This window comes from Callorhinchus milii, unplaced genomic scaffold, assembly GCF_018977255.1.
Source record: "Callorhinchus milii isolate IMCB2004 unplaced genomic scaffold, IMCB_Cmil_1.0 Scaffold6, whole genome shotgun sequence".
Taxonomy (NCBI): domain Eukaryota; kingdom Metazoa; phylum Chordata; class Chondrichthyes; order Chimaeriformes; family Callorhinchidae; genus Callorhinchus; species Callorhinchus milii.
Window position 1 is genome coordinate 3,561,402 of NW_024704747.1, and position 15,155 is coordinate 3,576,556.

The following is a 15,155-nucleotide window of genomic DNA, read 5'->3' on the forward strand; positions in this document are numbered from 1 at the left end:
CAAGATTCAGCAACTGTTTATTGGCAATAAAGACAACACAAAACATTGAAGCCTTTGGAATTTACAATATACAATTCCAACAAGCTTTTCAGATCTGATGTATCAAGAATTCAGGGTTAATAAATGAGCAACCAAAAATTATTTCAGGTTATCAAAATTGCATTAAAGTTATAAATGTGTTACAAACAGTACAGTAGCTGGAGACGGTTCCTTTGTATTGAAAACAATGGCAAATTACCACAGGAAGCCGCTATATAGAAAGTGCATCCGTGTTGAATGACCAGTTGGTCTAATTTGCAGTATTTCTTAACACGATTCCTTAATCAGGAAGCCTGTTTGAATTCCCATTGATTCCGATTGGGAATTAGGGTTCCTGTGGGTCAGTGTGACGCACTCCGGTTACTGGAAAGAGCCCTCATTTCTGCGACTCTGATTCCTTATGAAGGAACTCCATTAAGAAAAGGTGCAAATTGGTCCCCGTTTTTGAAGCATTTTACTCTTGTCAGGAACAAGAGGTGAAACACGAACTGTTAAAGATTATTGCACCAATTCTATTTTTTTTCAAAGTGCATGCTGTTTCATATAATTACTTCAGAGTGCTAGCTTTTTAATTTGGTTCAACTGATATAGTCAGAATAATTCAAGTCAATTGTCTGAAAGTGTCGGTATTTATTTTAGCCTACAAGCAAAGTAGTGGAGTTAAACCTAGATTCACTAAACAGGGTGACAGGAGGAATGTTGAGAGTGACTGAACATGTATATATTACGATTTCTATTTCCTCATTAGCAAGAGTAAGGTGCATGAGTTGTAGCAGCTTATATTGCACTTAATTGAAAACTATGCAAGTAAGGAGATCTGAAAGCAATTTAAATGCCATTCGAAATATAGTGGAAGCCGCTTCAGCCAGACCCCAGTTAATCTGGGACGCCAGGTAAAGATGCCAAATGAGATAAAGTAAACCCAAAACAATACTTAGGGTATCAAGGCACAGGGCAATTTTAAGACGGACACCAAGAAGTATTTCTTTACAAAGAAGGTAATTAATGGGACAGGTTACCAGAAAAGGTGGTTGAGATTCTGAAGGTGGGCTCATTTAAATACAGCAGTGATAGGAGAAATGTCAGGTGGGTTTTCTGGAAGGATGAGATCAACTGGGTCAAAGGTGCTTCTTCATCTGAATCGACTTTGCCATTCTTCAAGGAAGAACTATAGAACTGTCCGCAGGTTTGATTGAATATTAGGTAGGGTGCACATCAACAGTGGGGTTAAGATTCCCCCATGGGTGAAAAATTACTCTATTTTCTTAGCATTCCAGAGCACAGAGAACTTGACAAGTTCCGAAATACAGTCTTAATTTTTTTGCCTTTTTTTCTAAGAACTACGAAAACTGCCTTCCAAATTGAGAGTGAATTCAGCAATTTGCCAAATTCTTAAATGTTAAGAAAATAAAAATAAATCCAGCCCCAGGTAGAATTTCGTCCCCAGTATTCCTTCAAATGGACTTGGTTCCATCTAATTGTGCTGTTCCTTACATTTTAAAGGTTATTAAGTATTCGGGATAAGCCCCGTCATCACAAAAGATAACAAAAACGGACGGGTTTGATATGTTGTCCACCGCGCAGTCACAGAGATCATTCGGATCCTTGTTTGGATCGACTGGAGTTGGTTCTATTAGCGACTGGTCCCCCAGGCACATCTTCCCAGTTATCACTCGTGCCTGAAACATGTATTTGTATCCCTGGTCGCTGGGGTTGGAGTACGTGTTGTCACATGAGTATTGGGCATTTTTGGCAAAGTAAGTGCCTCTTCCATAAGATATGGCTAAGGAATACAAGAAAAACAACATAGCTTGTTAATGTCCTTACTTTGGCGTGTCATCTGAGGTGATAACAATACCCCCCCACTCCACCCAAACAAAACTCCACAAAACTCATCTGCAATCACTTTGAAAAGAATAGACTCTAAACTTGATAATAATAATAATCATAATCCTTGCATTTGATTTAGCGCCTTACCACATCTTCAAGATGTCTCAAAGTACTTCACAGAATATACTGTAAAGTTAATTGACTGTATATTTTGAGGGCGAAATGCAGCAGCCACAATTGTCGCATAAACAGTCATGGATTAAGTGATTTTGAAGGAACTATTACCCCCAGAAAAGTGATCCGCTAATCGACTAGTAGCTGGGTTCCTACTAGGTAAACAGAAGCGTATGGAGTAAGGAAACTTGCCCAACGTTTCGCCCTGCTGGGAATCGAATTCAGGTCTCTCTCTTGCGAGGTGAGTGCTCTAACTTAATCCTTGGGTTTGGTATAGCATCTTTTGCATTGGGAAGATGTCCCATGTCCCATTCGCAGGGTACACTGTAAAGTGCAGTGACTTACCATTCCTACCGGAAAAGCTTCTGTTGAAGCCTGTCCTGTTTACTCTCAGGGTAATTTCGTGTTTGGTCCCGTGATACAGGATCTGTTCATTTACCACATTAGGATATTTTCTATCCACTGTCTGCTTCCTGATAGAGTAACTTTGCCAAAGTTTACAATTCTGGATCCTGTCGATCTAGAAAAAAGGGGGCAATTTTTTTTGTAGCATCAACTTTTGTTTTTACACTAAATATAATAATGACTTTTAAAATAAATATTAAAAATTAACAAATAAATACTAACATTTATTGGTAATAATTAGTTCACTTAAACCCAAAATAGAGTAACTAACATAACATATTACACTTTCCTGGCATAATAATCCCTCAAAAATTTGGTCACTCAATTCATGACTGTTTGTGGGACACTGCTGTGCGCAATGGCTACCGCGTTTCGCCCACAAAATTCAGTCAGTCCACTTTACAATATATTCTGTGAAACTTTGAGACAACTCAATGACCTGATAAGGCACTATTTCAAATGCAAGGATTATTATTATTAGAAGTAGTATTATTATTAGAAGTTCTTCTGGTTGTTTTTCTGAGGTCCAGCTAAATGCCTACCTGAATAACTTTAACTGCGATGTCCTTGCACGATGTCGTGAAATCATTAACAACTTTGTTGTATTCCTCTGAGCCGACCTCTAGGATAACTTTCAGATACTCCTCATTGCTCATGGGAGTCCAAATTTCTGGGAGCTTCAGTAGAACTGGAAAATAAAAGATACATATGTTCAGGTGAAACTTTTAAGGTGTCAGCCTAGCTCAGTTTGTAGCATTCTTGCTTCTGAGTCAAAAGGATGTGGGTTCAAGCCCCATATCGGGACTTTGCACTCATATAGTCTAGGCTCACACTACTTTGCAGCGTTCGGATTGTGCTGCATTGTCGGAGGTGCCGTCCTTTGATGAAATGCTAAACCAGGGTACCAGCTAGTCAGGTGACGTTGGATATCCTGTGGCACTGTTTGAAAAGGAGAAGGGAATTTCTCCCACTGTCCTGTCCAACAATTCGTCAGTTACCTCATAGCTGATTGTGGAACATTGCAGTGCATGAATTAGCTGTCATGTTTACCAAAACAATGACAACAATTTGGATCTGTGTCAAGCAGGACCTTTCAAACAGGACATTCAGAATGCTTAAGATTGGCAGAGCTTCACGGTAATTCCTATGAAGCAGTTTGAAAAGTTGTCCTGACATGAAAACGCACTTGGATTATTGTTATTATTGTTGTTATTGAATAATGTTGTGGGATTTTTAACATCCACCCGAACAGACAGATGGCACCTTTGTTTAAGGTCACCTCAAACAATGCAGCGCTCCCGCAGCATTGCATCAGAGCAACATCCTAGTCAGTATGCCCAAAATCCCGACAGCCAGTCTAAATCGTTCCAGATAACATTGGTCATTCACTTCGCTCCCTTGCAATCCCCCCTTCCTCACAAGAACGATGCTTACACTGAAACGACGACAGGAAGGAGGAGAATTTACCTGAGGGGGCAATCGATTCAGTTACCTGAAAATGAACAATATAAAGGGGAAGATTATAATTTGTTTGCTTATAAATACACATTTACTACACAATCCCATGAAGCACTTTGACGTGGAAGGCATGGAATCATAGAAACATAGAAATGTACAGCAGAGAAGGAGACCATTTGGTCCATCGAGTCTGTACTGGCTCCTAGACCAAGTTGTCATTCAATTCCACATCAAATTATTATAATTATAATTCAGTTATTGAACATTCAATCAGCTTAGAAAAAACACTTCAAAATAAGGCTATTGGGGTTACTGCTCCCAGGTGTTTGCGAGGATTCTAGGTACCAACATGATTCAATCGGTAGGTCTCTCATCTCTTGGGCAAAATGTTCAGGGTTCAAGACCCACAGGAGGAATCTGAGCTCACCGTCTAGGCTGTCACTCAAGTATAGTACAAGGGAGAGAATTATCAGAGGTGCCTGGCTTCAGAGGAAATGCTAAACCTAGATTCTATTTGCTTGTTCAGGTGGGATAATAAAGATTTCCTGATACAATTAAAAGTGAGAGGAAGTTTCCCCAGGGTGCCAGTGACCAAATATCTTGCAGATAAATTGTTCATTCACTTCATGACTGGGCTGGCTGCTTGTGGAACCCTGTGTGCACAAATTACCTACTGCATTTACCTTCAAATAAACAGTCACTGCACGTGACTGCAATTATTTTGAGACCTTTTCACATTATAGGCACTAAATTAAATGCAAGAATTATTATTATGAAAATTACCTTGGTGCCTCCTTCAGACATTTGCTGCCTTTCATTAAAAAACGTAGCAAAACAATCATGAACAGTTGTATCAAATGCAACAACTGTAATGGTTTTCAGGCTCGAAGCCGTGTTCGGCAGGAAGTAATTGTCAATTCCAAAGAAGATTGCGTTGATGGCGTCTCGGGGATCAATCCCACCTTGGCCTGAAATAAAATTAATGAAAGTGAGCAGCTGATCGATTAATGAAACGTAATGAACTGTAGAACAATAGACATTTACAGCACAGAGAAAGGCTGCTCATCCCATCGTGCCTGTGCTGGCTCTCTGAAAGACCTAGTATTTTATTCGCCCTTTACCCTTCATACCCTTCGATAATTCTCCTTTTGGATGTCTTTTTAAATCCCTCTTAAAGCTAATATAGATTCTGCCTCATCCACGTTCCAGTTAGGGGTAAATTGTGCGCTGAGTTTGCCTACAAAATACACAATCCCTACACATTACAGCAGTGGTGGCCAACCTTTTTGGACTCCCAACAAAATAAATTTTCTTCGTTGAATATATCTTGATTTATGCCATAAACCAAGAAATATTCAATCAAGAAGAAAACTGGAAAAAAAACATTTGGTTTAAAACAGACTCACCCAGACTAGTGCCAATGTCTGGCGGGCCCTCTCTTAACGGCCCCACTTCTGGCTTGCGGGACGTGGTTTAGCCCCCACTGCTTTATACTATATCTTTGAAGCTCTTTGAGATGTCCTCCTGACGTGAAAGGCGCTGTATCTGATGCAAGGATTGTTGTCATTATTTATAGGGCATCCCACATCCTCATGGTGATTCCCTCAAATCTATGCCCTCTAGATGCCAACTCAACCGTCCAGTGATCTGGTTATAACAAAGGAGGTTTTACCTGTTCCTATGGCAGGGAATGCAACAGTAGCAATGTTCAACTCATCACATAACGCAAGGACCTCTTCTACTGATGCTGCAATCAAAGTGTCAGACTTATATCCAAAGATGTGCACTATTTTTAAGCAGTGCAGTTTCCCAGCTCCGGTGACCACAACACCATTGACTGACCTGGCACCTGGGAAAGAAATGGATGTAAAGTTAGTTTGACGGAGCTTGGGTCACATTGCTTTGAAACATGCCTGTGATAAACAATCCAACAAACCATCCTAAAATAATACTTCTGGGGCTATGGTTGGGTGGGGGGGGGGGAATGTGGTGTGTGACATGCTAATTATTACACACAGTGTCCATGTTGGTATCTGTTCTCCTTCACACCTCCTGGAGATATCTACCATCACCCCATATCTCTGCTCTTTCCCAATTATATTTGTGCCAACTCCCGCATCACTATCTAGTGTAATCCCATCTTCCTGTTCTTTCTCTATCATGTCCATGCTAGTGCAAGCTTTTACCTCACCAAAGTTATCCACTATAACCCTATTTCCCCTATATTCCTGCTGGACCTACCTCCCACCTCTTTACCGCCCCCCCCCCCCCCCCCCCCCCCACCGGATGCTAGTTCCTCTAAACCCATTCCCTTGTCTTTCCCACCATTGTGGTGTTGCTGTCTCTGTTTTGCCTGCTCCGCCACTGGAATCAAACCTACTTTTACCGCACGTATGTATATATACCCTTGGTAGTGAAGTGCCACACCTATCTTCTTGCATTCATCCTTAACAAAACTTCCTGCAGCTCCTAGTATCGCCCCAGACACACCTACAAAAGGAAGGGGAAAAACCACAGGTTAGAAGGTATATTTCCCATGGGTCAGTGTGACAGAACCAGTTAGTGGGTGACGTTAACCACCTCTAGATATTGACCTGCTTGAAAGGCATTATGTAAGAATTTATAATAATATAATAATCAGTGTTGAAATGCCTCAAAGAGCTTCAGAAGACCGCTATGTGTAGAGGCTGGGCATATTTTTAGGCAAACACAACATACAATTCGCACAGAGCAATGTCCCACAAAGGCCGAGGCATGATAGATCATTTTTTAATGGATTGGAGTGGGGGGGTGGGTTGGGGTGGGGGCGGTCTTTGAATATTGCTATGAATTTTTTAAGATCCACTGGAACAGATATATGGGTCCTCAAACATTGCAGCACTCCCTCAGCACTGCACCAGAGTATCAGTCTAGACTTTACAGTAAACCTGGTGAGGCGCTTTTAAATGATTTAACGATGTGACAAGGCATTATATCAAATACAAGTACTTTAAGGCTTTGAAGAGTCAATTTTTATTTTTCTATGAGTTTACTTTGCGGTAAGCCAGATCTCTGCCATGTGCAGATACCTGTCACCGTACTTGAGAGAATTGAAAACCCAACCAACACCTCCACACACTTGTGAAAATCATTCGGAGTCCGGAAGGGAGACACAGGGAAATTGAATTTAATTGTGAATAGAATTTAACATTCAGATTGCAGTCAGCATTTCTGAAAACTTACCGGAATTCAAGTCCAAGGTGTTGTTGGTAGAGTTCACTATGACATCCACATTTTCTTTAGTGATGTCCCCTTTTTTCAGCATCACTATTATATCACCTATTTGTACTGTCATTGTTAACTCTGCAGAGAGATCAAAGCAGTCACTATGAAACAATTTTTATTTGTAAGGACGGATATCGTTCAGTAACATTCCTGGTTGAATGTTTGCGGAGTGTACTGTGCCAATGACAGGGGAATACACAGATTTTCATGATGTTAACAATCTCTTTATCTCTGCAGTGGAATTTATTTCAATAAGTTCCTTATTAAAATATTTCCAGCTTCGAAATACATCTCAATCAAGTCAGTGTCATTGCAGTGAATACACTCAGCCTCTACTGCCATCTTCAGTGTTGTCAACTTACTAAGAATCATTACATAACTGTAGAAACCGTAACCATTAACACTATCCACAAACCATTAATAACACTACCCACTACCCACAACTCATTATAACAGTGTTTAGCCAGCTAAAACCATATTGCTTGCCATCAGCAGTGACCTGGAAGGAACCAGACTGCCAAGACCACCACAGAGAGATGACTCAATTCTGACGTTCCATTTGCAAGTATGTAACTTTGGAGGCTGTTCAGCTCCAAGGAGACCCTCTTGACATTAAAAAAATGCAGCGAGACATAGATAGGTTAGGTGATTGGGCAGGTAGGTGGCAGATGAAGTATAATGTAGGGAAGTGCAAAGTCATCCATCTAGGTAGCAAAAACAGTAGAGCGGGTTATTTTTTAGAAGGCGAGAGATTGGAATGTGTTAGCGTCCGGAGGGACTTGGGTTTCTTTGTACACCAATCACAGAAAGTTAGTCTACAGGTGCAGCAAAGCAATTAGGAAGGCGAACGGTATGTTAGGGTTCATTATGAAAGGATTAGAGTATAAGAGTAGGGAAGTCTTGCTGCAACTGTATAGGGCCCTGGTGAGACCACACTTGGAATACTGTGTGCAGTTTTGGTCTCCTTATTTAAGGAAGGATGTACTTGCCTTGGAGGGGGTGCAGCGTAGATTTACTAGGTTAGTACCAGGGATGAAGGGGATGAGTTACGAGGACAGGCTGACCAATTTGGGTCTATATTCTCTAGAATATAGAAACCTATAAGATCATCAAAGGGCATGATAGAGTAGACAGTGGGAGATTGTTTCCCCTGGTTGGAGAAACTAAAACCAGGGGTCACAACCTTAAATCAGAGGTCAGCCCTTTCGCACTGAGTTGAGGAAGAACTTCTTCACTCAAAGGGTGGTGAATGTATGGAACTCACTACCCCAAAGGGCTGTTGACGCTCAGTCCTTGAACGTATTCAAGACTGAGATAGATAGATTTCTTATTGCAAAAGGGATTAAGGGATATGAGGATAAGGCACGGTTAGGTTATTAGCTGGAGTCAGATTAGATCAGCCATGATTGAATGGCGGGGCAGGCACGAAGAGCCGAATGGCCTACTCCTGCTCCTACATGTTATGTTATGTCACTCCCCACACGCCCCACCAAGATAACAACAACAACAACAACAAGATTCCATTTATAGAGCGCCTTTCACGTCGGGAGGACGTCCCAAGGCGCTGTACAATTGGGTCAGGACCCGAGCAAGGGGGAAATGATCAGGGTGAGGGGAGGGAAGGGAGGGAGTGAGGAGGGGGTAGAGAGCCGAGAGGGGAGCTGAAGGCACGGTCAAAGAGAAAGGTCTTGAGACCGGCCTTGAAGGAGGAAAGGGAGGAGGCGGCGAAGGCACTGGGGGATGGAGTTCTAGAGCCTCAGGGCTGAGAGGCTGAAGGCCCGACCACCGATGGTAGGGCGGTTGGGGCGGGGGATGTGGAGCAGACCGGAGCCAGAGGAACGGAGGGTACGGGCAGGTAGGTAGGGGATAATAGGTTGGAGAGGTAGGAGGGAGCAAGGCTGTGAATGGCCTTGTAGGTGAGGATGAGGATCTTCAAATCGATCCTCTGGGGATGGGGAGCCAGTGGAGGTGAGCGAGGGTGGGAGTGTGTGGTCACGATGTCTGGTGCGGGACAGTACACGAGCTGCAGAGTTCTGAATGACCTGTAGTGTGGAGGGAGGGCCGGGAAGGCCGGCGAGGAGAGAGTTCCCATAGTCCAGCCTTGAGGTGACAAAGGCGTGAACCAGGGTTTCAGCAGCGTGAGGGGTGAGGTAGTGCCGTAGTCTGGCGATGTTCCGGAGGTGGTGGAAGACGGTGCCAGTTGTGGCGCGGATATGAGGGAGAAAGGACAGCTCAGGGTCGAAGAGAACACCAAGGTTCCTGATAGTGACTACTGGGTCATTTGACATTTGACAAGCATAGGTTTGAGCCCTTATTAAAATCACATTGCTAACCATAAATAAACCTTTGCACCCATTCGTGAAATAACCTTTGCACATCAGGAATTTCATAATAATAATAAAGCTTGATTTGATATAGTTCCTTATCGTGTAATTGATATGTCTCAAAGTACCCTATTTGAGAAAGATCCAGGGCCCCATAAGCAATATTTTTGTGTTTCCCATTCAGAAACATAACATAAAATTTGTGTGTTATGGAGGGAGCGAGTGGGCCAGATGAAATGGTGGGAGGAGGGTGGGGTGGGGTGGATGACACTGATCTAGCCCGCGGGCTGCCAGTTGGACTACGCTGGCCTAGACTATGTGAGTCTAAAGTCCCGACCTGGGGCTTGAAGCTACAAACCTCTGTCTCAGAGGTGAGAGTGCGAGCAGTGGAGTCAAGTTGGCATTAACAAACGGTCTTAAGACATAGCAATGCCCGCTACTGTTATCGGGTAGTTTCGATGGAAGTTGTTGCGGAATTTGAAGGTGTTTTATTTTGCCCAGTTCTGACCTTTGTGATAGTATAAACTTTAATCAGCATCACAATGTGCTGGGGGGAATTTACAGGCCAGGTGGACTTCCTGAAACAGCAACAACAACAACAAAATTACATTTATAGAGCGCCCTTCATGTCGGGAGGATGTCCCAGGATGCTGAACAGTCAGGTGTCGGGACCCGAGCATGGGGGAGGGGTGGGGGAAGGGTAAGGGAAGGCAGAGAGGTGAGAGAGCGACGAAAACCATCATCAAAGAGATGGGTCTTGAGACAGGCTTTGAAGGAGCCAAGAGAGGAAACGAGGCGAAGGGACCGTGGGATGGAGTTCCAGAGTGTGGGGGAAGAGAAGCTGAAAGCCGGGAGCCAGAGAACACTCCCAGCACCATTGGAGACAGCTTAATAATAATCCTTGCATTTGATATATAGCGCCTTCTCACATCTTTGAGACGTCTCAAAGCGCTTCCCAGAATATACCGTAAAGCCTAGTGGCTGTATATTTTGTGGGCGAAACACGGCAGTCAGTTGCGCACAGCAGTGTCCCACAAGCAGTCGTGGATTGGGTGACCAAATTATTATTTTTTTTTTACAATGCGTACAAAAAAAATAACTCCAGCAAAGCGTGAGAATTTATATTCATAAGGTGCAGCTGTCTTACATTGCCAGTCTTTTTCAGTGTGCTTCTTCTGCATTCTTTTTGTGCTGTTAAAATCAGCTTTAATGGCAGATACAATCAGGAGTAGTGCCAGAATACCAGCGAGTCCTGCCTTTCACAGAAATCCCTCCAGGTACTTTGTGGAACAAGATTAATTAAAATGAAGTGAATGTTAAAAAATAACCATAATCCTCATATTTAAGAACCACACCAACTTTCATCTACATAGCACTGTTCATGTAGGATAACTCGGAGGGCTTTACATTGGCAGGGTGGACATCTAGCATAGGGGGGTGAGGAGAAGGGAGGGAAGAAAGATATAGTACCTTTCACACCAAGAAGCTGTCTCCAAACTCTTCACCTGATTTTTACTGTAGTGCAGTGACAGTGTATTTTTGTTGATATACATTGTTATTGGAGTCAAACACCGTAACTAATCTGTACCTAATAGATGAGATAGTTCATTCATTGTTTTTTTGTTTCGTAAGGTGGATTTTAATGAAGGAATTTTCGTGAAGACATCCAGGAAGAAAATTCCACTTTCTTTGAAAAAGCGACGGAGACAGAGATGGAGACAGGGACTGAAATAGGAAGGGATAGGTTTCATTCACCTGAATTGCAAGATGGACAATGCCTCAATCAATGACTCGATCTCAAAAGAGATGATGATCTGGGTATAACTAGTCAATACAGAATGATGTGAAGGTAGACAGCAAAGTCACTACTTGGCCCAATGCATTGTTACCAAGTCATTTCTGGATGTAACCGTGAGGAATTGTCACACTGCTAACCACTTTACCACAAAGGCAATATTCACTCCAAGTAGAAAATATTTGAAGGACCAATGTTTTAAAAACTGCAGCTTCTGTGCTGTGCCTCCACTAGAGGGTCCTTCCACTGAGGAAAGCTATTTTATGCTTGTATCTTGGTAATAAGGCAAAATAATCTCTGCACAAATAATCTCCTGCCTTTCAGGTAAAAAGGCAGAAGATTATTTGTGCAGAGATTATTTTACATTGTTACAAAAAGGTTGATCAATGACACTTCAATTTGCCTCAGAATACCTCCTCCCTCTGTCCCGTTCCATTTCCCATCCCCTCCCCTCGGTTAATACATCAGCTCAAGTTCTTTGTCCTGAGCACCATCTAGTGATTGCTGCTCAGGTGTGTGTATGCACAGTCAGTGTGGACACTGGAATGAGAATAGGATAGGGATCGACTCCAATGTATTGAACGCTGTGCTGACATTCGATATCAAGGTTTGCACGTGAATAATGGCCGGAGTTCGGGCAGGTTTTTCCAGCCAGACTTTAAACTGTGTTGTTCGAGGTGCCGCCCTTCGGTTGAGATGTTAAACCGAGGTTGCGCCTGATTACTCAGTTGCACCATTCATAAAGAGAAGGGAGCTTTCCCCTCTGGGCCAACGATCCTCTAGTGCAGTGCAGGCAATCAGGAATATTTATTTTGTTGCCTGACCTAAAAGACTGGCCCCCGCTCTCTGATGAATGAATTTGGTACAATTCCAATAGAGGCATGGGTCTCTCTCTGTACCCTGGCCAACAATTACCCACATTCTTACGCAGTCACCACCCTTTACAGCAAAATCCTGTCAAGCGATTTGAGACGTTTCAACCACGTGAAAGTCGGGATATCAAATACAAGGATTATTATTATTATTATTTATAACCTTCCAAAATGCAGTATCGGCAGACTTATATTTCATCGACTGAGAAAGAAAAGAAAAAGCTTTGTATTGCTGTGTGAAATCAAGACTGTAGAGCGATGTGAATTCTTACCTTTCATGGGAGCCTGATGCACGTTGACCCTACTGCTTTCAGATCTCCTTTTCCTTCGGCAACAAATGAAAAGTTTATCCCTATGAAATCCATATTCAGATGTGCTGGCAAACCATCTACATGCAGAGGAAATCCAGCTGCTTTTCGCTATTTCTCCCTCTCCTTCCCCTTACCTCCTCCACCTAACCCAGTGTGAATACGACTGGCAGTCAAGTAAAATAAACTTCCTCATGCAGTCCATGAGTGCAACTTAACTGAAACTGAAAGTTGAAGTTAATTATAATATTCAGCCACCTCACAAATAACAGGGGTAGGGGTGGAAGAACAGTACATATAATAATCCTTGCATTTGATATAGCGCCTTATCTTCAAGGCGTCTCAAAGCGCTTCAAAGTCTCAAACCGGCGTGTGGATTAAGGAAACCTGCCTAATGTTTTGCCCTGCCCGGGAATCGAACCCAAGTCCTCTCACTTGCAAGGCGAGTGCTCTAACTACTGAGCTACATGACTCGACCACATGGTAGGGGTATGCAATATGTTCCCAACACATGTTACACAAAAAAGTACAATGTCAACCTAAGAAGCTTGATCCTGACCTTAACAATACATTTCTATCCGCCCAGGCATCAGACTTTGACAATAACCTAAAATAATATTTGTTGCATTTGATACAGCGCAAATAACCTCAATCCGTCTCAAAGTCGTTTGCATGTGATTGGTCTCAAGTGCAGTCCCTGTGTGTTCTGCAGGTGAGTTTTCCCACAGCAGGGTCCCACAAACAGCCATGAAGTGAGTGACTGATTTACCTGAAGGTGTAATGCATGCCCACAGGTGTATGTGTATGCTTGGGACCTGCTGTGCGCAATTGGCTGCCGCATTTTGCCCACAAATGTACAGTCGATTCACTTTAACAACACATTTCTCTCGGGCATCAGACTTTGACAGTAAAATAAAACAATATTTTTTGCATTTGATACAGTGCAAATAACCTCAATCCGTCTCAAAGTGGTTTGCATGTGATTGGTCTCACATGCTGCCGCATTTTGCCAACAAATGGACAGTCAATTCACTTTACAGTACATTCTGTGAAGTGCTTTGAGACGTCTAGAAAACATGAAAAGCGCTATATCAAATGCAAGGATTATTATTACTTCCCCTCTGCATAAGAAACTTTCCTCTCATCTTAAGTCGTCCTGTAGCAATCTTGTGTTCACGTCACCTTGTCCGGCTTCAGAACATTTGGTCGAGCGGTGACGAATTTTAAAACTGGAACCGTGTGCTGAAAGTGCAAAAACTGCTGCCGCGGTAACGTCAAGCCTAACCTTTATCTCGGAGCTGAGAAGATAGGGGGAGGTTGGTGTGTGTGTGGATGGAGGCTGGTGTGTGTGGAGTGAGGGGAAGTCACATCACATTGACCAAAAATGTCTTTATTTACACATCTCAATCACATTTAACAACTCTGTGTCAGCTGTCTCCGGTGACAGTTGACACATCACACTTTTGACAATTTTCATTCCTTTTTTCATAAATGAGGTAACAGTGCCGAAAGCTTTCTGAATCAGAGGCTCAGACCAATTGGAAAATCACAGTCCTCCACAGAGTCATATAACCATCAAAAAAATAATACAGTAATAATATAGAGCTGTTCAGGAGGACATATTAAAGTGCTTCACAGGATACACTGGAAAGCATTGTGACTGTGTATTCTGTAGGTGAATGAGGTGTGACTGAACTTGTATATATTACAATTTCTATTCCTTCAAGTAAGAAAATCTAAGGCTATTTAAATGCTATAATGAAAGCAACTTTTGTAAACACTAATACAGTATTGTAATTTACTCGTGCTCATAAACCTGCATATGTGGGTTATATTGGAGAACTGAGGATAGACAAGCATTTGATGAGATAATAAAAGTAATAATCCTTATATTTGGTATAGAGCCTTCACGTTGGGAGGATGTCCCAAAGACTTTCACAGCATATACTATAAAGTGCAATGACTGTGTGTTTTTGTGAGTGAGTACAGGTTCACAGGTAAGGTCTTCCTTCTGTAGTCGCTATAGTAAACGTGGAAATGATGGTTTTCTATTTGATCTTACACTCATGGGTATAAAATCCCATCTGGGTCTCTACATTTACTCTATTAACATGGCATTTCAGAGCCTCCAGCGTTTGGCAAGTTGTTGAATTCTGTCTTTACATTCAAGGTGTTTTTTAAAAGAAATTACAAGGAAAACGGTTTCCCTCCATTGCCTCCTTCAAGTCCCCATCTCAAAACCCTCCTATTCAACTACAACTTCGGTCACAATCCTACCACTACCCTTAACCCCTCCTGATCCCAACCTACAGGTCAGGTTCAAATCCCTGATGTTGAGCTCAGTGGGATGTCCTCTCGATGTGAAAGGCGCTGTGTAAATGTAAGTAGTTGTAGTTGTTGAAATTCTATGTTAATAGAGTAAATCTGAGACTCAGGTGGGATTTTACTCCTTTGGAAATTAATGATTCATTCATTGAAGAAAGTAGCCAGACATTTGCACCTAAAAGTTGTGCTGGTTTCACCTGAGGTTGGAAGAGATCAATGAAAGTCAACAGCGCCCATCTCCCCCCCACTCCCCAGGCTTGGAAGAGTCACCTCCTCTGAGCTAAATTTGCCCACACCCACCTCACCCCCCTCTCCAAGTGTACCAGTGTCTATAGAGGTAAGTAAACCAGAACCAAGTGCA

The 15,155-nt window shown here is 42.5% G+C and overlaps 1 protein-coding gene across 1 annotated transcript; it reads right to left on the minus strand.

Annotated features, from left to right (window-relative positions):
* On the minus strand, positions 1-12,678 carry LOC103180452 (protein mono-ADP-ribosyltransferase PARP15-like). Its single transcript, XM_007896333.2, has 9 exons — positions 12,434-12,678; positions 7,129-7,248; positions 6,334-6,396; positions 5,579-5,755; positions 4,690-4,874; positions 3,916-3,940; positions 2,991-3,136; positions 2,389-2,563; positions 1-1,822 (listed from the first exon to the last, which is right to left on the minus strand). The coding sequence occupies exons 1-9, from the start codon at positions 12,438-12,440 to the stop codon at positions 1,530-1,532; spliced, it is 1,191 nt and encodes a 396-aa protein (XP_007894524.2). The 5' UTR covers positions 12,441-12,678; the 3' UTR covers positions 1-1,529.
* Positions 12,679-15,155: the final 2,477 nt, after the last annotated feature.